Source organism: Abrus precatorius, unplaced genomic scaffold (assembly GCF_003935025.1).
Source record: "Abrus precatorius isolate BTA unplaced genomic scaffold, Abrus_2018 Scaffold6, whole genome shotgun sequence".
Taxonomy (NCBI): Eukaryota; Viridiplantae; Streptophyta; class Magnoliopsida; order Fabales; family Fabaceae; genus Abrus; species Abrus precatorius.
The window spans coordinates 19,630,892-19,654,218 of record NW_020874406.1 but is presented as its reverse complement, the minus strand read 5'-3'; the positions used below and the strand labels follow the sequence as shown (position 1 = coordinate 19,654,218).

The following is a 23,327-nucleotide window of genomic DNA, read 5'->3' as shown; positions in this document are numbered from 1 at the left end:
ACATTCTTCCAGTCATTTAATTTAGGCATTTTTTTTAATAAATATCAAATTTCATTAATCCAACTATTAGTTTAAGAGCTTAGTAAGTACACTATGTCTACAAAATTTTATGTCTTATAAAAACTATTTGATACTTTATAAAAAAAATTATTTTAATGTATAATATATTTTGAAAATTACAAGCGAATGAAAAAAGAAAAAAAAGCTATTAGACCTTTCATTTTACCAAGTATGACATTTGGCATGATTTGATCATGACTCTGCGTATAAATGAAAGATTATTAATTTAATCCAGAACAACCCATGTTCAGTTGACCGTGTGATATACAGTATGTCATTTCATCTCATGTATGCCAAATTTTGAACTTTATTTGTGAATTTGTTGATGTGTTAAATTTACTATTTCTGGTGCCAAACTATTAGATTCAGTCGTAAGCAACTCCAAATTTAATAAGAATTGAGCAAATGAAAGTAAACGCAGCAATAGTACTACAGCGCATAGGTACCATAGGTCGATGAATCTGTTCTTTATCTAATCATCATTCCCTTTGATTCAAGTAGGGTCTATATCGCTAGCAGCATAAAAAGACGGCAAGAGAGCTATTTTGGGTTGATCAATGAAAGATAAAATAGTTTTCCTAAGATTTTTCGTTTTAGTTTATATGGTTTTAGAATGCTCAATTGGGGTTAAGGACAACGAGCCATTACTGCTCTTTGCAAAAATACATAATGAACCAATGTAAATCTTTATACAGGCCATGTATTATCCCACTTAACCTAAATTGAGTACTTAAATGTATGAAATTCGTTTCTTTAGCAGTCACAAAGACAAGCCATTCGCTACCTACGAGGACAAGGAACAAAAAAGGCCTAGCAAATACAATCAACATTATTTCCAGAAACTAGTATACATGGGAACAAAATCACATCAATCGTTAATGATTAAGAAGTCACTCACAAAACCATTTAACTACCGCTTAGAAGCACATAAAGTATTCTGAAAGGTGGATATATTAGCATCTCTACAAAAGCCTTCAATCTAATGCGTGTTAAAAACTGCTGCTAGCTAGACATCATGACATGATCTATTGCCTGAAGTGCTTGATTGGAAAAAAATCTTACATCAACATCAGGATCCTCGCTGAGCTCAACCAGACATGGACGGATGGTCTTTTCCACAACCTAAATGGAAATAAAATTCACAGAACAGGAATGGGAATAAAAAGAAAAAAGCAAACAAACAGAGTGTATGAGAAGACAAAACGCAAGTAATGTTTATCATACAAAAATATAAGTATCAGATGTTAGATCTTACAGATTGATCCACTATGGGGAAGACTGACTCTAAGACCTTTGCCACATTGAACTTAATGTTGGGCACTCTAAAGGGGAGCAAACAGGCAGCGGTTAGAAAGATAATGTTGAAAGTTACCCTATGGCATAACCACACTTTAAAAAGTTAAAATACCTGTCTTTGGATGCAGTAATAACAACAGGCAATAATTTTGAACAAGTGATTTCAGAGCCCATCACAGGTGCAAGCAGAGAGATAGCATGAAGAATGGTCATTCGATACAAGTAGTGTGGATTGCTAATCATCTCCAAAACCTGTTTCATACATGTCAAATTGCTACTTAAGTTACATTTGGTAGATCAGCTAAAAAAGTAATAGTATAGATCAAAAGCACATATTACATATTCCAAGCCAACCTGTGGCCATCCCTATTTGTCACATCAAAGAATTGGTTACTTTGATATAATTCTCCAAGTGAATAATAGGAAAAAAAACGAAGAAATGACACTCCAGCACGAACGAAATCTTAAGATCCATCAGTTTATCAGTAATTTTACTTCGCAAAAGCTACATTATATACAGATCCAGCACAAGGTTCTTTCTTCATCCACAAATTTTCTAAAACTGTTCTTTGTTCATTGACTATGATTTATGTAATTTCTAAAATTTCATCACATTGTAATCAATGAAATGCATCCAAATCAGATTATAAAGAAAAACAGGCACAGGAGCTTCAAGTAGAAAATAAACACCCATACAAACACATTCACATAAACATATTGCTGGATTATACTAAAATAATATTCTAAGCCAACACGTGAACCTGTGGTATTATGTGCTGCATGGCCCACTCAGGACCAAATTCTTCAGCTAGGCGCTTCAAGTTGTTAGCAGCTGCCTCACGAATTGAATGAACCTACAAAAGACAATAACGAGGTTAACAATAGCCGTGTAGAAAAGTGGCTCTGCACTGTACACTCAAACTAGTAAGTGGAGTCCACAAACCTTGTCCTGTAACCACTGCATACAAAGAGCACCAAGCTTGTCATCAAAAAACCCAACGCCCAATTGACTTGCCAATAAAGGTATATACTCTATTATTGCAAGCCGAACCCTCCAATGCCTATCCTCCGCAAGTTCAACAATGGCTGGTAACAAAGATTGAGATAACAAATCGATTCCAATAACCTGCAACAAAAATTTGATCAACATATCTTCTAACTGTTTGGTTTCTTTACAGTTTGTTGGCATCTGAATAGAGGGTGGCATAAGACCATAAGCTCACAGCATTACCAGAGAAAAAGAAAAAGGAAAGCTGGAAGCCTAAAGTTTATAAAGAAAATTTCAAATTAAAACCAATCCAGAACTCTATAAACCTGATTCACTTGATCAAGCTTGCTTATGATATTTAGCCGCACATCAGGAAATTCATCCTTCAAAAGGGAGAGGAAAATAGGAAGAAGCTGCTCGATTGTTGCATCCTGCAATTAAGAAAAGGAAGAATAGGTGTAGTTTCTAGGAAATTTGAAAAAGAAAAAAAGGGTTTAACATCACTGACACAGCATTAATTGCAGAATTAGAAGTATCACATTCACAACACAGTATACGCAACATAAAAGTCCCAACACCAGCAAAAGCCAGAAGTCAAACGCCAAAATCAACAAATGAATGAGAATAATTTTCTTGGAATATTCTAAATTGTGAGGAATTTTCTCTGGGTTCTTCATTGAATTTCTTCAACTTATCATGGCTTGATCTACATTGTAGCATCTTCAACACTTTGGATTCTTGTTTCTTGTATTCAAGGGTTCAAGTGGATCACCAAACTTGATTTTAGCTTTCTTGGGGTGAGTATAATTCAAGTGGCTATGCGTTCATAGGTGGTAAACCTTCCTGGGTTCATATCAAGTACATTAGCTGTTTTTGTGTCTAATGTCCTAAGAACCACAATCAGGTGACACACATGTCAATGCAAAACATGCAGTAAAACCCAAAGCACTGAATGATGTCTACGCCTCAGTTTAGACATCAGGAAAAGGAAAAAAAACTACTCCATTTTTCAAGAGCTAGAGACTGAGAAAATTTGAGTAAGTTAAAGGTAACCCAACATTTAAGCATGAATGAGATGAATAATGAATGATGCTTCTTGCTCAGACCACAATAACTGCAAAGAATACTATCGGACACATGTACCTTTCCTAACACTGGAGCCATTCCCATTATTACTGAAGCCAGAGCAGAGCGCACATGCTGCGAAGAATCTGTTGACAATTCCTGCAAAAGTTGTTGCAAAGTGTTTTACATGTAAAAATATATTTTAGAATACTGAATTTCAAGGCCAAAACAAAAGAGGCACCTTCACACAGGGAAGAATATGCTGAATTGCAAGATCTGGATTTAAAATTCGGCAAAACTTTGTCACTTTTCCAGCAGCTGCAATCCGTACTTCAGCTTCATTGTCTCGAAGCAACCGCACATAGGCAGGGACCAATTCCATTCTTTACAAAATAATTATCATAAGAGAAAATATTTAGAAACAAATAGATAACTTGGCAAGACATGAATTGACCTTAGTAAATGTGAGAGGAAATCAATATAGGAATCACAAGTTTTGGCATTTGAAGCTTTAAACTGTTAGCATGACTGCCCACAACTAGTGAACACAGCTCATAATTCTATATTATATGATAGAAAGATATGCATCATGATAGAAACATTGGGCTGAATGATGTAAAGAGTTCAGATGGGGATCAACTACTGGGCCTGGTTCCTAGTAAGCCACAAATATGGAAAGTATATTTTAGAAGGTGTGGGCAGTAAAGAAATGTTTTTCTGTCACGGGGATCTGATAACATGGCTCATTTAATTAGGAAGGCATTATTAGAGTTGGGTGCATAGAGAGTAGTAGTGGGGGAAGAGAGCACTAATTTTGGGAAGACTGAGTGTCATCTCAGAGGAACTGTTGGCTCTGGTAGGAGAATTGTATTCTCAGGTTACCACAAATAAAAATATTTCCAATGTTCATTTTTCTATTTCTTTCCCGTTTATACGCTGTTTCCTATTTTTTTTTCTCTTGGCACCTATCACATCATATTTAATATTCAGCAAAACATAATACCTGGTAGGCTCAGGACCAACAGCTTCACAAAGCTCATACAGTTGATTTGCAACCATGTATCGCACACGCCAAGACTTATCCTGTTCAGGATCAAATCAAATCAAATAACAATAAATAAATAAAAATAGGGAGTTAGTTTGGTGAACTGAACACAACATTCCACATGGTCTGAATAGCTATTCAGTAAATAAAAAGATTTTGTGGAAACCAAGAGTTGGGGGCAGTTATGACTGTTAGTAGCAGCAGTAATTTATCATCAGATTTTGTGTAATAATAATTGTTATTAGCAGTTATGTATTATTAGAATATGTTCAATGGTAACTGTTATGTTTACATTTTAGGGCAGAAAATTTGGGCATCACTAGAGAAATCACATAGTTTTGAGCATAATGAAGAAGAAAAATTAATTAAACTAACAGTATTATCCACTCCTAAAAATGCACCTGCGAGAAGTTAACAATAACTGGTAGTATATGTGCAACACAATCTTGTGGCTCTAACAGCTTGCCAAGTGCAGCACAACCCTCCACAGCCAACAATCTAACAGAGTCTTGATCTGAACCAAATTAAACACTAAATTACATTGTAAAAAAGAAACTTGCATAAAGAAAGTATATTCTGGAATCATGATTGAGATTGACAAGCCCTTTCCATCTATAAAAAACTGAGAAACATATATTCACTTACCATCCTTAGTAAGATCCTCAAAAATTGACATAATGTCTGCCTTCAAATGAGCATATTCTACAGTTGCAGCAAACTTCCCAAGATTAGATGCTGCAGATCTTCTAACCATTGGCATGTCATCTTGACACAATTGACTGTATATTGATCTCAATTCTGTCTTTGACATTTCCGGTGCACTTGGATAAGCAATATCAAGTAATCCACATGAAGAGACTCGAGCAGTGAACCATTCACCAGCTGCCAATCTCTGAAATAAATTCAAAGTATGTATTTGGCTGGATGTTCAACCAGTAAAACAGACATAAACTACCAGCATAGCAGGTTACATACAACACATCAATACTGATGCCTATGCATGCTCTAAGATATATATAACCATTTAGTACTGCCAACGTGTAAGATACTGTGGCCAAGCAGTAGTGTGTATAAGCTACATGAGGGCATTACTCAAGTTGTTGAAATAGACGATTATAAACAACATTCTCATATGTATATTGGGATGCAAAGGACAGCGTTAACCCCTATTTAGGGCCCATTTGGAAGAGCTTATAAACAGCTTATGGAAATTGCTTCCCATAAGCTCTTATCAGCTTATTTCAATAAGCTTCTTATTAAAATAAGTTGTTTTCAACTTATCCCAATAAGCTTTATTGTTAAATTTAAGGCGTGAGCCATTATTTACAAACAATTAAGCTGTGTATTTAAACACACATTTATATTAGCAGAATACAACTAACTCCTACACGTAATAAAATAAATCAAATAAGGAAAATCAAGATATGTAATGAAATATGATAACAACTCCTAAGAGATCATCCTAGATACTCTCAAATATTCTATGACATAATATCAAAGTTTGAGATAATTTCTATATATTCCAGCACAAGCTGAAGGGGAGCCTTGGCAAAATTATTAGACTTGCTGCCTGTGAGCAGGAGGCCACAGATTCACATTCATGGAATTGGCCTCTTGCAAATGCTAGGCTACCTACAATAGCACATAATAGGTAGGTCCAAGTGTCCAACCCTTCTCTTGACCCCGCCGTGCTCTTTGTAGCACTGGGTTGCCCTTTTTTAATTCTAACACAAGCTAACATAGATACATTAGTCACCCACATTTTTGTTTCCCAAGAAGAAACAGATTTTTTATATTACTTTAAATAGTTAAAATTCAAGGAAAATTAAATGAATGCAATAATCATAACACCAATAGGCATCAAAATCTAGTTACAGACATTCAAAACAGAGTTTGACACGTGGTAATGACAAAAGCATTTATATCAATGGAACAATGTAATCTGACCTTCACCAAAGGGATGAAATACTCAACCAAATCACCCTCCCCCATCTGAGATCCAATTCTACAAAGTGATTCTACAGCTTTATCCCTCACACAAGTTTCCTCAACGGTGCAAAGCGTCTCCAAAGGTGGGAGTAACACATGTGCATGTTCCACTCCCCCAACAAAAGGAACAAACACCCCCAACTCTTCTGCCATTGCAAGAAGCACCTCATCATCATCATCATTATTCTCACCTAAAAACGGTATTAATTCCCTACGGGTTCTCTCCTCCCCAAGAGCACGTGCAATTGTTGATAGCTTTCGAATTGAGTTCAACCGCAGCTGGATGTCATCATTTTTCAGTTCATCAATAAGAACTGCTATTGGATATAGCGGCTCATCAACTATAGACATTTTCTTTTCTTTCCAAGATTTCTGGCAGAATCAGTTAAAATCAAATCGTAAGAAGCTAAGTAAATATAATCAAATTGTTAGAAAATATTATTAGATTGTCAAACTACCATAATTTAAATGCATAAATCTTTCAACTAAAATGAAAAGAAGAAAGAAAAACTCGAACTTCGCATCAAATTAATATCAAATTAATTTCACAAAAATTACTTTACTCTCAGTTCAGATATTTGGTACCATGCTATTTCCAACACATTTCAAAATTTTCTCCAAATTAAAAAAAAAAATGAAAATGCTGTTAAATTGACAAGTCAAAACTTGTCAACAAAACCCTAGAGTTCAAATCCTGAGGCGGAGGAACAAAAACAGCGTACCCTGTCGGAAGATAATATCGATATCTTTCAAATTAGCTATTCGCCAAAACGAAACTGGGAAGGAATTGCGAATTCTTTCAAAACGTTGGATAGCGTCAAATTGCGGTTTCAAAAACGCGTTATTTTGGTTCAGGAGTCCTACACATGCCAATGCTGAGTGAGTGTGGAGAAAAAATGGAACTCTGGAAACCCTAACGCTATATAGAATGAACAAGAAGGACAACAGGCAAATGGAGTTCAAGGTCCCAAAACTCAAATTCTCTTTTCAATTGCTCAAGTTTTAAACTCGTGTACACTTAGCACCAACTTTTTCTTTTCTTTTTCTTCTTTCTTTCTTACACAATTTATTTGCCGGAAAATGTTTCATATAAACAAACAAATTTCTTTTTTACACAATTTATTTCTTTCGAGGTGATTTCATTAAATATCTTCATGATAATTATTTGAATATGTTGTTAATAATTCCTATTTAACAAAATTTATATTATTTTTTCTTTATCATTGTTAAATAGTTAAAATTGAGAAAAAAAAATTTAGTATTCTACAACCTAATACTTATTTAATCTTAATAATAAATTTATAGTTTAAATATGTTTTTAATTTTTAAATTTTAGTCACTTTTTTTTGTTTTAGTCCTATTAATTTTTAAAACAATTTTAGTCTCTATTAGTAAATTATTATTATTATTATTATTATTATTATTATTATTAGTCCTTTTTGACTCATTTGATTGATTTCCATGCATTCACATGCATGTAGTTATCATTATAATTATATTGATATACGTACATCTACCTTAAGATATTTAAATGTTTATTTACTTTCTTTTCAAATATTTCAGTATTGCTACTGACTAATTTTAATGAAGGTTAATATTATTGTACAACATTGTCAAAATTTTAACATAAATTGATGGTAGATTACTAAAACGTAGCATTTTTGTTTGAGTTTATTCTATTGTTGGCCTTTATTGTAACCGTGTAATCTCATTCTAGTCATAATCTTATGATATTTATTTTTATAAATTAGCATAGTTTAAACTTGAGTTCATTTTTTCTTTTATAAAAATTGATGACAACTTGAAACATATGTTAGATCCTTTGATGTGTAATAATGTAATCTAATTTTATCATAGACTAATAGTATTTATTTCTATAAGTCAGGAGAATTGAATTGTTTGCTCGAGTTCATTTCTTTTTCCAAAATTGGAGGAAACTTGCAAAATATGTTATAATATTATTTGGTATATTGACTTTATTTTTGAATTACATCGTGTGATGTTTGATATATTTTGAGTTTATTTTCAAATTATATTTGCTAATGTTTTGTTATTTCATTTCTATAATTTTATTTGCAATTTATAGCAACTGGGGACTTAATGGAAGAGTCTCAAAAGGATATGACTTGTAATTTGAAAAGGTAGTAAATATCAATTCATATGGTTACTACCAAAATCATTATGACCATTATCATCATTAGTTAGTGTCACAATTGTGCTACTAGCATAACTTTTACTATTGTTGCTTATCTACTTCATGGACCATCTTAGTTAAAAAATCTCAAATGAGTGATTGATTTGACTTGAATTTAATATTGTTATCAAATATTAAAATTTGAAAGTACTATATCCTTCGTATACTAAATTTATTTTGCATGATGAAAGGAGCATTTTATTTAACTATGATTTGATATTGATTGTTATTTCTTAAAGAAAAAAATTGTCATGCTGAGTTGTTCATGTTATGTGAGTGTGGTGTTGTGAACAGTGAGGGAGTGCTAACCGTGAATAAAAAAGCGATAAAAATGATGGCTAGGCTATCAAATTTGTTTTAAAATTTATTTGGCATGTAATGAACTTAGGTGAAAATGATCGCAGAAGTGGTTCATGTAGAAATTATCGTTGCAAACTCAAGGAGAAAATAATTGCAACACATGTATTTCAGAGGGTGAACAATCATAGTTCAGAAACTAAGACAAAACAAGAAGTTTGTGAAAAAATCCTTGACAAACACGCTATTACTGAGGCGACTTAAGTTTGCTGTTAGGTTGACAATTCTCTGCAACGACATTGTATATGCAGTTTTCAATCTTCATGTTCTCGTCTGCGCGAACTCAGTTTTATACGGTACATATTCTGATTTTTAAGGACAAATTAACAATTAATCTAAATAGATATTACAAGGCAATGCTAATTTTAACAATTAATCTAAATACATATTCAACAGCTAAAACATAATTGTGCCGCTATATATCAAATAAATGGTAAGTCATTAGACGTAACCCAAATTTGATGTAAAAGCTAAGAACGGGAAATTCATACGATGCTTTGCTGCCTTGTTTATACATGTGGCCTTTGTAATTTGATGCAGGTCTTTATTTAGGTAAAAAATAGTGTTAGTAAAACTTAATTTTAAGATGAAGGTTAACAAAATTAAATTAAAAAACATGGTTCAAATCAATGAATCACTAGTTTTATTGATATAATACTGATTTAGCCAATTTTTCACCAGTTCTCGGCTACTTCGAAACAAAGAACTACACAATAGATCGATTTTTCCGTTTTATAATCAAAGACGTCAATTCAATCTGGTGCTTTGATATATATGTTTCTACCACTAAGAAGTTATTACTTTTTTTATTGTTTCATTGTATATTTTATTATTTCATCTAATAAAATAAATCAACATCTATTGAAAATGTAAAATTTAGATAATTTCATCTCATATGTAGTAAACAATTTTTAGTATGTTAGCAAATATGTATCTATAAAAACTATAATAATGTTTTTATACTAATATTATTAACATTAATAAAATAAAAATACATTACTAATGAAACATAAAAATCAAATTATAACTATTATTCAAATACATTTATTATGAAATCAAAAGATAATAAAATTTACAACTAAGTTAAAGGATAGTATTTAAAGAGCAATTTACTAATATATATATATATTTGGGATTAATTTATGTAATAAAATGAGTTTTTGTTATTTTATTGAAAATTAATGTACTTTGATCGCTATTTGTTTGAAAATTTTAGAAAAACGATAGAAAACAAAAAAAAATTGAAAGGTAAAAATATATAAAAAGTCAAGCAAGAAAGATATGAAGAAGATTGGGAAGTAAAACAAATAAATAATATTATAATTTACAATAAATAAAAAATGAGAATTTAAGAAAAATGCGGAATAACTTTTATATTATCCTATATATATTGTGGATTATGATGGATTATATCATTGTACATTTATAGTTAGATGGATTATAGATACCTCCAACTTGGAAATAAAGGCGCCTGTAAAATATGGACCAAACTCCAGTGTCACTGTCACCTACTTCAACACTTGCACTTGTTGGTCAAACGGGTCTTTGAAATTGGCCTTCTCACTGAGATCTTGGAATTCATCCACAAGATTTAGAAGCCTTGCAACAAACTCTATTAAAAGAGAAGCAAATGTTGCCAAAGACAAGGAGCTTGCACTCTCATATACTTTGGAATCTTGTTCAATTACCAAGTTATCTCCCAAAAATGAGAGACGTGGCCATGATATTCTTTTGCACATCATGTTTTGTGAAAAGCTCAATTCAGCCACTGAAGGCTCTAAGCTTATGTTAAGTCTTGAATCATCCCCATTTTCACTGAGGGAAGAGATGATTGACTGCTTGCTTTCACTGTCTTTAACATCAATCAAATTGTCAGGATTTTCAATTTCTTTAGGCTTTCTTGAAGCTTGCCAGCTCTCTGAATTGACCAATAAAAATGATTGTTGGTCAATCTTCATCTGCAATTGCTCAGCAGCATCATGCACTTTCAAGAGTATGTCTATATTGCTTAGCTTTTCCATCTTTTCCACTTTGCTTCCAAGTTGACGCAATACTTTGGCTCCTTCAGTACCTACCTTCTGAAGCTCATTACTGAAAACCAGCCTCTTTTCTGGGGGTGCCTATATTTATGAACTTTGGATATCAACAATATATAGTAACACAAACATAAGAGTAAGAACCTAAAATAAAGTATTATCCTAATCGACTTTTTTACTGTATATCTAAGAACATACAATAAGAAATTAAAAAAAAATAGTAAATTTTATTGAAATTTGTACTACTTAATAGTGTATCAATATATTGAAATTCTATAATATTTTATGATTTTTAATAAAAACTTACTGCACATTAGTTTTTATTGTATGATCTTAGACACTTCCAAAAAAAACTGTATCTTAATATATTTCAATTCTCGTTGGTAAAATAAAAGGGGGAAATCCGATTCCTTGATTTTCATTCACAGATTCACCGTTTCAAGGTTTCAAGGTGAGTTCGAACCTAGAAAAACATGGACTCAAATAACATTATGTTTTCGTTTGTGCAGACACAGCACAACCACAACTTCAATGATAATTGATGATGACTAAAACAGCAAAAATCTCCTACCTTACCAAGCCAATTGATAAATGACACATCATTTACAATAATTTGAAATTATAACTTGGAAGTTAGCTATCTTCAAAGTCAGCATACGTTAATTTTACAGCAACAATCATAAGAGGTTCAGTTATCGTATCTTAAATATGGGGAAAAGAAAGAAAACGATCTGAATAATTAGATCTTAGTAGTCGCGTAAACTAAGTACTTAGACTATTCATGGATTTTAAAGGAAGAGTCTTTAGAGAAATTATACAATGCTGATAATCTGGCATTTCGGGAGATGTTTTAAGAGGATGACACTTAAGCCATCAAAAGGAAATAGAAATTGTAACGCTAATCATGTAAGTTAACCATTCCTCAAGTATACTCTGGAATTTAAACATTTTGGAATAAATCAATCTCCTTACACATATACGGATGTTTCATTACCCAGATGTAAATGAATTGGTTCCTTGGAATTAATTAATTAATAAGAAAATATTTTCCATTCTTTAAGTACATAGAAAAGGGATAAACCAGTCCTCAATATATATGCAATTAACTTAAGATATGTATGGTTTAATCATAATAATAAAATAAAAAAAGTGAATTGAACGTTGCCCAAGCCCAACTCCCTTCTTTTAGTTCAGATATATCTGGTCTTCGACTGATTTTCAACCTAATCATTTATTAAGTACCCACATTCTACATGTTCAGCATTCGATACAATAGTCAAAATTAATCAAATAGTAAGTTCATGGAAGGTGAAGATATAATGCCAAGTGTTCGCTTGCCAAAGATTGAAAGAAGACACTATAAAGAAAACAACCAGGTAGACTTAATGAAAGTAACAGTTAAAAATAAACTGCCAATCAAGTATATGAAACTGGATAAATTTACGGTGAACAGAGCAAAATATAAACCAATAGTTCACTCATGGCTAAATCCCCCCTATCTTGAAAAAGGAAATAGAAAAGAAAAGACAAGGTAAAATAGAACACTAAAAAAGTTACAATGCAGCAGAAGTCTTGCACAGATCGGGAAAAGAAAGGTTCCTTTTACCTGTATTTCTGAAAGTATGCATCCATGCATTGCCATGACCATGAAAGCACAATGCCTCAAAGCTCCACTGAGTTTAACATAGCTTCTCCAAGGATAATTGAATGTCTTGTATGGACCATGAGGTGGCTCCCATAATGCAAAATCTACCTTCAAGGGTAAGATACAATTGTAAAATGTAACCACTAGTTTAAGTTATTTGAAGGGAGAGACGACAACTACAAAAAAAACGACTACCAAAGATTCCTCTTGGCTTGACGACTGCACTGCTGCTCTATAGCCACGGTAAAGTGGATCGTCCGAGGCTTGATAAACAAGAATTTTTGAAGGGACCCTCTCATATGCAACACACTGCAGGTACCCACTAACACAGCCTAAACAAAGTTACACAGGAACCAGCTGAGAGTGACTACAGCACCAAATTAAATGCAGCAACTAGGTATAAACAACACTAACAAATATCTGCAACGATTAAGATCATATGAGTAAATTCAAGCAGACCTTCTAATGATGCAGCAACTCCATTGAAATTTTTCACCACCAATTTATGCAGATCCTCCCCTGACCAGATTGGGTATATGAAAATATTTACAAACAAACATATGCCAGCTCCAACAGCAATAAGAATTAATCTGTAAAATGCTGTTGTGAAAAACTCCCTGCTAGTTCTTCCAGATACCAATACAATACAAAATGTCAACAAAAACACACGAAAGCCGTATTCATATGTCTTCATTGCAGGCAGCAGTTTCACATAGCTTGCACAAAATCCTGCAGACCCCAAAAGCAGAATCATCAATTCTAATTTTTTTTAAAACAAATATTGTAATTGAGCATGAGAGTTAGTAATATTATTAGGCTGTAAAAAACTTTAGATTATTTTCATTCCAGATAACAAGGACTTGATTATTAGTTAAAATTTGCATATATTAGTTGACAGAATAGGAGGCATTAGAAAGTGTTTTTAGAGATTTTTTGGGATAAGATTGGCTTATGACCTTCCAATAACTCTTTTTAGGTTATTTCAGTTTTTGTATGAAAGAATCATTTTCTTAGGCTTTATTTGGATTTCATGCTTAAGAGAGAAGGAAGAGAGAAGGGGAAGGGAGGAATTATTGATCACTAACCTTTATTTAGAAGTTAATTAAATATGAGGGGAAGAGTTGAGGATTTTTTCTAAATTCCCAAAACCTTCTTAACCTTGTTTTTTTTTAGTTCCTCCATTTTGAGAGATTTTAGTGACTCATGCATGTATTGGGATTTATCATTTAGATTAAATATTTATCATGGTCTAGAGTAAAATAGCAAGAAAATAAAAAATAATAATTTTTTAAATGTTAATTTTTAGAGTGAGAATTTTTTTAAAAATCATAAAAATGTAAATAGAAATTTTAAATATATTAATTTTTAAAGAGAGAAAAAATTTAATTTTTGTATTTTTTGAAAAAATAAAAAAGACAAAATAAATATATGAATAAAAAATATAAAAAAGTAACAATATCATTTATGTGTTAAACTCTTCATTACTCTTCCGTCTCAATATTAAATAACCAAGTAAAGGAGAAATTTAATATTTGTTCAAATAATTATAATTTTTTTAAAATAAATAATTATCGTTTAAGGTTATGCAAAAAATTAAGAAATGTCACTAAAAACTACCAGTTCCAAAGAAAATAGCAGTTCATTTAACTATATTTGTTCTTACCCTCTTACTCTATTAATGCTCTTGTTTCACTTATTGATGATACCAAAAAAGAAATCAAAGATAAAGTTGGGAGAAAAAAAAGTAAAAAAACAATAGTATTAAGGCATTGGTTAAAAAATAACGATTATTTAAAAATGGAGAAATAAAGAAAAATTACTAATATTTTTAAGATATTGGTTAAGAATTTAAAAATAATTTTAAAAAATTGCAGCATTGCTCGTATCCTCTAATTTTTAATGCACTTCCAATATACCTTTTAATAAAAAATTACTATTTACATAAAATAAATATACAATTATCAATCTTAAAAATGTTATTTATGATGTTTTGGTGTCGAGGGATATAGTTGTTAGCAATTTGACATCTGCAATGAACCCGAACTTAATAGCAAGTTTGATAATTTCAATAAATACTTTATACCCGACCAAAGAACAACTTGCAGAAACCAAATTAATGCGAGTAACTTCGCAGACTTTGGGCTACCAACAAAAAAGAATACAATTCTTATTATTAGGCAAAATCTTCTTAAGTTCTATTAATTTAATAGATAGGAGTTATTAAATAAAAAAAACGAATGTCATTTAATAAGATTCATATAAATTTTATTTAATAATATAAAATGTATTGGAAAGAATGCGTAAAGTTGACATTTGTTTACCTACAAAATGTAAAGTTTATTCAACTGGGAAAAGAAAAAATTGACCTGCAATAAATATGCATAGTACGATGATGAGTTCCTCAAACTTTCCAGCTAAAACGGACAACTCAGCAATACCCAGAGCAAGCCCTCCAGCGGAAATAGTTCCCAAAGATCGATTGAACCCTTTGTTCAGAGTCGCACCTACACCAATACACGCCAATGATAATAATAAATACACAATAAATCTATAAAGAAAGTTATCTAACTCAGATTTGTCTTACAATAGTAAACGTAGAATTTTTAATCTCTTAATTAATTTTTATTAAAAACCTGATACATTAATAATTTAACCAATAAAGAGCACAAAACTTTTGATGCTATGAGTACGATATTTAATTTATAAAAAAATTATGAAAATAGCTTAAACTCTCATTATTTCTTATAGTTTATTTTTATAATTTGGTATAAAATTTATTAAAATATAACATTCTAAATTTATGTTAATAAAATTTATAATTAATAAATTTTTAAATAAGTAATTGAATAAGCTGTTAACTAAAAATTAAAATATCTGATAATTATAAATTTGAAAAACTCGTGCATAATTTTGTTTAAGAAGTAATTGAGTTGAATTCTTCTTCCAGGAACTTAATATGTTTACTCTAATCAAAAGCTGTTTCATGAAGCAAGAAAAAACATAAAAATTCCAATATAGGGTGCTTTCTTCAATACCTACGCTGAATTCGAAAACGACAACGACGGTGAGTATGGCCCAGATGGAGTACTTTTTCAACTGTTCTTCTTTAATGTAAATGAACAACGAAACCAGAGCTAAAGAAAGCCCCGCTTTTATTGCGAACACCACTTTTCGCGGATCCGAGCGTGCCATCTCTCGAAGCTCGCCGAAAAACTCGCCCACGCCGTCGCGGAACTTGTTCACGCGCTCCGAAAGCGCGTTGGGAACGCCGTTGTTGTTGGCGTTTAGCCTCAGGTCAGGGAAGTCCCTCCTTGATAGGAGCCTCTCTTTGCTCCTCTCTGCGAAGATTTGCCTCAACGATCCGTTTCTCGCTGCCATCATCAGACTCTTCCTTCTCCTTCTTCTTACGACATCGTTTTGTCGAGGCGATATAACGGAGAACGAACGACGGTGGGAGCTGTTGCGTTTTGGTGGGGGCGAACGTCGTTTATGCGGCGCTTTGGATCGGAGAGTGTGTGGGGTTTAAGTGTGAGTGGGGAAGTGTGAAGAGAAAGCGAAAGGAAGTTGAGGAGTGGAGGGGACACTTTTTTACTGTTTGTTGAAGAAATTTGGGGATATACGCATGCTTTTTTCGTACCCAAGTCAATTACTTTTTGAAATTATAATTAATTTTTTGTAATCTAATATCTTAGTCTAGGTGTGGGTTTAGTTTTCGTATATTCATTCGCCTATAATTTTTTTTAAAAATTAAAATTTGTATTTTAATAAAAATGAGAATAGTTAATAAAAAAATATTTTGTTTAAAAACGATGATATAAGAATAGACTCGAAAAAAAATGCATATTTTTCTTTGATTCATTGATTAGAAATGAGGTTAAAAGAAGTAATTAGGGTAGATACAGAGCAAAACATGATTCAAATATCTTCAAAAAGCATGTGATGCATTTTAGAAGTATAGTATGATAATTTGTGAATTTCTACAAGTTTGGCTAATATTTGATAACATTGCTTTGGTTGTCATAAACAGTGCATCGTACAGGACAAGTATTAATAATTATGATATCATGTTTGCTTCCACAAATCGTATACTCAATAGCAGTTATGAGTCCTCTTGCCCCACGCCAACATTTCCAAGGACCAAATCTCATCATTGTTATTTTCCTCATCCACTTTGATTTATTTTCCGAGGACTAGCTATGTGGACATGTGACATAGATTATCAGTTTAATTCAAAAGGGAGATGACACCAACGAAGAAATCGTATCCCACTGTGGTTCAGATTCCGACATACCATATGGTCTTAAAAAAGATAAAGAAGATCTAAGACTTGTCTTGTACTACATGTTCAGTACATTTAAGAATAAAAATATATTTAAATTATTTTTATCATATCACATTATCTGTTACTTTTCTTATTTTTCTTTTTATCCCTTAGTAAGAATGAACGCATGGCCACCATGCATTGGCTCTTGCCACTACGGCCAGTCGGCCACGCCGCATTTATTTCAAGAAAATTGCTTCTCAGTACCAAAAACAATTATACATCACTACCCTTTCATTTTTGTATTTTATTAATGCAAAATTACTTAATACGACGAGAATGAGAACCAAAGCAACTTACAAAGTATTCTCATTTGAAAAAGTTTCTAAAATATTTTGTACTCACAAATTATATAGAGATTCATAAATATTTTTCTATTAAATAAAATGATAAATTTTGAAATTTTCAAAATTTAACTTAATAGTAAACTACAAATAAATGCTGAATACAGAAAAAAAAAATACTTAGTACCATAAGAAAGATAACTAATTCTTAAAAATACTTTTATTTTAAAAAAAATCTTTAAAAAACTGTTGTTTAAGATTTATATGCATAGAATATGTTTAAAAGTTTGTTAGTTTCAACTTTCTTGTAGACTTGGTGGAGCAATGCTAGGTACAAAAATCAAAAAATAAAATTGAAACCTTAAGTGCAATGACTAAAAACTCACAAGCAATTTACTATAAAATTAATAGTAAACATTTATTCATTTTACATATCACGAGGTTTTTAAATTTTATAAAATAAGTCTGATACTTAGCTTAATTTTCTAACATTCCAAGTTATTTCCACTTCCATTCATGCGTGATAATTATGTAGCGTTGAGTTGACTTAATAGACCTGAATTAAGTCATAAAATTCGGATGAGAAATTTAATTATCTTCACTCTTACACATGTAATGTGACAATCACCTTGATCTACGTACATAATCAAGTTCTACATTTCTTTGATAGAACTGTACAAGGGTTAAGATTAGTTGCAACTTTGGGAGGACATTCAATCAAGAAAGGTCGCAAAATTTGTAAACTCAACAATTAAATTGTTTACATTTTCACTAACAGCTTCTTTAAACTAGTGTTGTTGCAGATTGCATTATTTATTTATTATTATTTTTACATGAATTTTATTTTATGTAAGTTTAACAGTTTTTATTGTAACCGCGCAAGCCTGCACTTAATAAAAAGCCTAATTCTGCCTCTCTCTCTCTCTCTCGGTCGTTCTCTCCATTTTGGCCTCTTTTTCTTGTGTTTTGCATGTTCCCGATACTGATGGGCCCATTGTTTAGTTCAAGGAACAGTAGCTTCCACAAGCAATCGTTCTTTACATTTATTTGCCATGTCATTTCCTCTAACATACAACTTAATTTGCAACCGTTCCATAACTTTTGAAACGAACGAAGATACTCTTAAGGACTAAGGCCTTTAAAGGACATCAAAGCAACTATAAATGTGATAAACTTGTTGAAGGGGATCTTGAAATATCTTAGATATTTGTAATAGCATAGCATGTATAGTGTTGCATACAAGGTAGAAACAATTTAGTGTACCGTGCAAATTGTCCAAACAAGCAATCTCATTTCTGATCATATTGTTTATAAGAATCTTTAAAAAGTTTTTTATTTCTTAGAAAGATATAACATCATTTGAAAACATCCTGAAACAATCTTCTTATAACGGATCTTTAAGACAAAGCATCCATAATTACGAATTGATACATGAAAGCGTATGGATTTAGTTCATTTTAAATTCAAAAGCTTTCCTCAAAACGTTCAAGGGGTAATTTTAAACTGAAAGTTTTCAGAGTGCAAAATAAACTAATCATCGAAACACAGCAATCATACCTCTTTGGGTTCCAAGCATAAAAGATAAGCAATTAAACCAACCACGGGTACATATCTAAGATACTTCACTACAACAACCTTGTTTTCCTGGACATTTTGGAGGTTGTCACCGATCAACCAAGGCTGGAAAATCAGGTAAAGACATATATCCCATATGAAGGCATAAGCCAGCCTCTCTGATCCAAGATAACTGACCAAGTACTCCCATCTCTCTACTATGCCCCCAAAATTTGCATCCATTCGACCAAAAAGTGCCCACAATAGAGATATAAGACATACACTCCCACCAATCATTCCAACAAAGGGAGCACCATTTGTCATCAGAGAGCTAAATTGTGAAAGTTTTCTTCGAACACTTTCTTCATCAGCATCATTCAATCGGATAGCCATGTATGGGATTAAAAATGCTGGCATCATGAAAATGAGATATGATATGTAAGGCAATTACATAATCCATAAAGTAAAAGTACGGTGGGATTAAAGCATTCATCTATTTCATATACTGGAACATTGCTTTTCTATGAAGGTAATCAAAAGACATGTCAAACAAGAGGGTTTGGTAAACATACTATTTGTCAGGAAAAGTTGCAGGCCATAGAGTACATCTAGAGACCCTTTGTATCTATCTTTTTTACAATCTGTGAACAGCAAAGGGCCAAACATGAACGTCCAGCCAATCACAAAGTTGAATAGTCCTTCAGACATCTGAAGCAAGCAAATTGTCCAAAATCAGGGAGATTGTTAAACCAAATAGGGTGCATTTGGTGCCAATGATATTTACTTTGTGCAATGCCACTTACAGGATGAAGAACCGGTGCATCAATCAGACGTATGCCAACTACTCTGCCAGAATGGTCAGCACAGGAATCATTGAAGTGCAAAGATAACCCTAATAATTTTCTTCAAAAACCACAGAAGCAGTATATGTTCTTTGTTATTTTTCTAAAAATGTAGAACATAGATCAGTTCTGTTTGACTTTGAATGAAATAGCTGATTTCAATGCAGTAATGAATCCAAAATCTTTGGGTAGCAGGAATTAAGGCAATGAATAAACACAAAAATTCTAATATTAAGCAGATTCCTTTTGAATATTTGTTGATGCAGTAACCCAAAGGTATTCCCTTCATCAGGATACTTCCCCGACTAACACAAAATAGCAATAGAGATCAATTATCATTCAAAGCAATCGAAAAAAGTCTATTTATTGACATAGCAAACTAGGCTATTGGATGTAAAATATTTAAATTTAGCTTAGTTTATGCTAATTATAATTAGACAGTTAGTTAGTTGCAATCTGTTTTGTACAGCTGTAAAGCTACCTTGTATATAAGGTGTACTTTGTCTATCATTCAATGTGATTTTTTAACATTTCATCCATTCTTTACTTCTAACATAGGCCCAAAACATAAAAGCCCAACAAAATAAGTGACATCTCTAAATAGCAAACTAGTCCCAAATAGAAAATCCTAATTATAAAATAAAATCCCGAATTAATAAAACAAATATATAGCCCAATCTACATATATATACATCAAAATAGCCAAACCATAAAAGGATGATTATCACAATTTACTTCTTCTAGTATCAAGCAATGCCATCAATATTTTTCTTTTATTCAGTATTTTATTCAGTATAATGACCAATAGGAAAACGTACCAAAGTTCATGAAAGGTAATATGAAAAAGAAATTGAGAGAAAGACCCACTAAAGAGTTCAAAGTGTCAGAACTGATGGCCCATACAGGATCTCCCTGCCACAATACGAGTAATCTTTCAGATTTCAAAATTAAACTGATTTCATATAACGTTGTCAAAGAAAGAAGAGGAAAGAAATCATATGCAATACAACAATTCAAAACCTTCCAGATTGCCAAAAGGAGTAAGTTTTTACACCAAAGCCATTACAGGAACTTTCAATTCAATCGTTTAAACTACGAGTTTAGAAGCGGAAAACAAATACTAAGAAATAATATAGTAATGTTGATGTTGTTGTGAAAGACGTGATGCATAAACGAAATATTAATCTCCATTTATACACGAAATTGATTCAAACCTTGCTGTTTCCATTCCTTTAACTCAAACTAATATGATAATATCACAAGAAAGACAATAACGGTTATAGTAAGAATTATCAATATTACAAAAGATATATTAATTTTATTTTTGTGTCTTTCTTGCTCAGAATTTAGTTACTAAAATGAGAGAATCCAAATTCATAGAGGAAATTGCAAATGTTGTGGATGTGCTTTGTGATAAAGGTACATACAGGGGCATAAGGAAGCAGGAACAGCCAAAAAACGTAGACACATTCTGCAACCCACAACCCAATTTGAAGCACTCTTCTGAAATTGACGTCTCTCTCTTCCCCCGAAGAGGAGGTAGCTGTTGCCGTGGGTTTGCGCCGAGCCGCATAGCACAAATGGGTCCTCGAAACGCTGCGTTTCACAACGGAAAAGGAATAATGGGTGGAGCTGAACGCGGTGTGAACCGGTTTTCGCTTCTGCAACTGGGGAATATGGAGTGAAGCTTTTGGGGGCAAGGGTTTGGGTGAAAGGAATGAGGATAATAATGTTTGGGACGACATCGATGTGGTCGTCGCCATAGCTTCACAGCATCCAGGGAATGGTTCACTTCACTTCAGAGTGATCCTATGTAATCGTGGCAGATGAGTTACCAGAAGTTGCAGACCAAAGAATGGGAAAACTATCAAAGTTAAAACGGATAAATTATTTAATAAGTATAAATTATAATATATATATATATATATATATATATATAAAATCAAAATTTTATCATTTAAATATTTTGTTTTATAATATGATATAATATAAATAATTTTAGATTATAAATTGATTGTTTAAATTATAAAAAACTAAAAAGAATTTGATTGAGAGAGAATGTGTTTAAAGATTTGTGAAATTAAAAAAATAAAAAAAATTATAATTAAATAATTTTATGAATGATTTAAAGGCATGGATATAATGTAAAAAACTAATCAACAATCAAGTTTTTAAAGTTTGTTAAGAAAGTTATCATTAAAATTCCAATTTAAAATATATGGATATCTCATTTTTTTCAATACCTTCTGCCTCGGCATGGGTTTAAAGATTAAAATAATATATTTTTAAAAATTAATTACCAAAATAATGTAAAAATTAAATTAATTCTCAATAGTCACGTCAACCCCAATTTTGTAAAAAAGTTAGATAAAATTAATTTTTTTATTTTTATTTAATCATTTTGTCTAAAAAGGACGAAAAAGCTGAAGCATTACACGTGACATTAATTTCATATAAGGATGAGACGAAACCGTAGGATAGAGACACGTGTCAGAATCTCAAACAATTCATCTTAAATATGGACGAAACTACAGGATGTTAACACGTGTCTAAATCCTGTTAAATTCGTCTTAGATGTGGACGAAATCATAGGATGTTGACACGTGTCAAGATCATGTTAATTTCGTCTTTAAATTGGATGAAAATACAGGATTTTGACATGTGTCAACATCCTGTTAAATTCATCTTCAAATTGGACGAAAGCACAGTTTTACCCTAAAGTTCTCCGCGTGCCACTGCATTCAAATATCTAGCAAAATTTTAGTATATAAAGTGCGGATGGAGATCGGATGAAGATCAGATTGAAGTGTTTCCTGAGTTCGTAAACTTTGAAAGAAGGAGAATTTTCAGGTTAGTAAATTTTAGATACTTTTATGAGTTTTTATGTTATTGATAAATTAATGAAATTATTTTTTTTAATAACTAAAATCAATAGAAGTAGTTAAAATTTATGAATATTGAGTAAATATATTATTGTGTATAAATTAATAAAAAAATATAATTATTAAAATGTTGTTTAAAAAATTTAGAAGTTATTAGATACTTAATATTAACATCTGTAATAAATAAATATGATGTTATATATTTGGTGTAACATAAAATAATGTGAAATGTAGTAGTATGTTTCTATATGTTAATAATAATTTAAATGAATTATTTATATAAATAAGTATAGTGTTATAATTGTTTATTGATTTATTTATTTTTTTGTTTATAAATGCAAGATGAGTGAGATTATTATTATTGTATATTGGAATGGAAAAATTGTTGTTGGAAAAGAAGGTGTAACATTTGAAGGTAGCAAAAAATGATAAAGATAAGAAGAGGAATAAGTTTTATGAATTTAAAGAAAAAAGATTAATGATAAGTTGAATCTTAGTAAAAATCATTTCATATCCAGAATAATTTCTTGTTTTATGGTTGATTTAAGTGTTAAACAATATAATGTATTGGATATATGTAATAATGAAAATATTAATTGTATGATTAGTGCGTATCAACAACTGTTATTGAATTATATGTGGATATTGCATTTGGTAAGAGTTCAAGAGTTTGGTCAAATAGGTTGGACTTAAGCTTATCAATTTCGCCGCCTAACCTCATGAAAATGGGGAATATAAATATTATAAAAGGTATAAATTATATTATAAT

General features: G+C 31.6%; 3 protein-coding genes across 3 annotated transcripts; all 3 read right to left on the bottom strand.

Moving 5' to 3' along the window:
- Positions 1-881: 881 nt before the first annotated feature.
- On the bottom strand, positions 882-7,506 carry LOC113868564 (serine/threonine-protein phosphatase 2A 65 kDa regulatory subunit A beta isoform-like). The gene is made up of 13 exons (XM_027504247.1): positions 7,166-7,506; positions 6,402-6,815; positions 5,100-5,346; positions 4,856-4,968; positions 4,413-4,492; positions 3,651-3,792; positions 3,488-3,568; positions 2,671-2,775; positions 2,300-2,482; positions 2,118-2,210; positions 1,469-1,608; positions 1,316-1,382; positions 882-1,182 (listed from the first exon to the last, which is right to left on the bottom strand). The coding sequence occupies exons 2-13, from the start codon at positions 6,792-6,794 to the stop codon at positions 1,063-1,065; spliced, it is 1,764 nt and encodes a 587-aa protein (XP_027360048.1). The 5' UTR covers positions 6,795-6,815; positions 7,166-7,506; the 3' UTR covers positions 882-1,062.
- A 2,963-nt stretch (positions 7,507-10,469) lies between these two features.
- Positions 10,470-16,038, bottom strand: LOC113869631 (aluminum-activated malate transporter 4-like). The gene is made up of 6 exons (XM_027506058.1): positions 15,711-16,038; positions 15,042-15,179; positions 13,135-13,404; positions 12,871-13,007; positions 12,637-12,783; positions 10,470-11,114 (listed from the first exon to the last, which is right to left on the bottom strand). The coding sequence occupies exons 1-6, from the start codon at positions 15,865-15,867 to the stop codon at positions 10,503-10,505; spliced, it is 1,461 nt and encodes a 486-aa protein (XP_027361859.1). The 5' UTR covers positions 15,868-16,038; the 3' UTR covers positions 10,470-10,502.
- Positions 16,039-18,709: 2,671 nt separating this feature from the next.
- LOC113869570 lies at positions 18,710-21,533 on the bottom strand. The gene is made up of 5 exons (XM_027505956.1): positions 21,104-21,533; positions 20,495-20,588; positions 19,638-19,675; positions 19,407-19,542; positions 18,710-19,244 (listed from the first exon to the last, which is right to left on the bottom strand). Exons 1-5 carry the CDS (start codon positions 21,437-21,439, stop codon positions 18,832-18,834), a joined length of 1,017 nt encoding a protein of 338 aa, XP_027361757.1. The 5' UTR covers positions 21,440-21,533; the 3' UTR covers positions 18,710-18,831.
- Positions 21,534-23,327: the final 1,794 nt, after the last annotated feature.

Coding starts and splice junctions, on each gene's coding strand:
- LOC113868564 (XM_027504247.1), bottom strand. CDS start 6,794: ATGTCTATAGTTGATGAGCCGCTATATCCAATAGCAGTTCTTATTGAT. Junction 4,969..5,099: donor TGAGGATCTTACTAAGGATG/GTAAGTGAATAT, acceptor AATTTGGTTCAG/ATCAAGACTCTGTTAGATTG. Junction 2,776..3,487: donor TGGCTCCAGTGTTAGGAAAG/GTACATGTGTCC, acceptor TCTTAATTGCAG/GATGCAACAATCGAGCAGCT.
- LOC113869631 (XM_027506058.1), bottom strand. CDS start 15,867: ATGGCACGCTCGGATCCGCGAAAAGTGGTGTTCGCAATAAAAGCGGGG. Junction 15,180..15,710: donor CGTTTTCGAATTCAGCGTAG/GTATTGAAGAAA, acceptor GTATTGGTGTAG/GTGCGACTCTGAACAAAGGG. Junction 13,405..15,041: donor ACTATGCATATTTATTGCAG/GTCAATTTTTTC, acceptor TGGGGTCTGCAG/GATTTTGTGCAAGCTATGTG.
- LOC113869570 (XM_027505956.1), bottom strand. CDS start 21,439: ATGGCGACGACCACATCGATGTCGTCCCAAACATTATTATCCTCATTC. Junction 19,676..20,494: donor ATTACCTTTCATGAACTTTG/GTACGTTTTCCT, acceptor CTGGCAGAGTAG/TTGGCATACGTCTGATTGAT. Junction 19,245..19,406: donor GCAACTTTTCCTGACAAATA/GTATGTTTACCA, acceptor TCATGATGCCAG/CATTTTTAATCCCATACATG.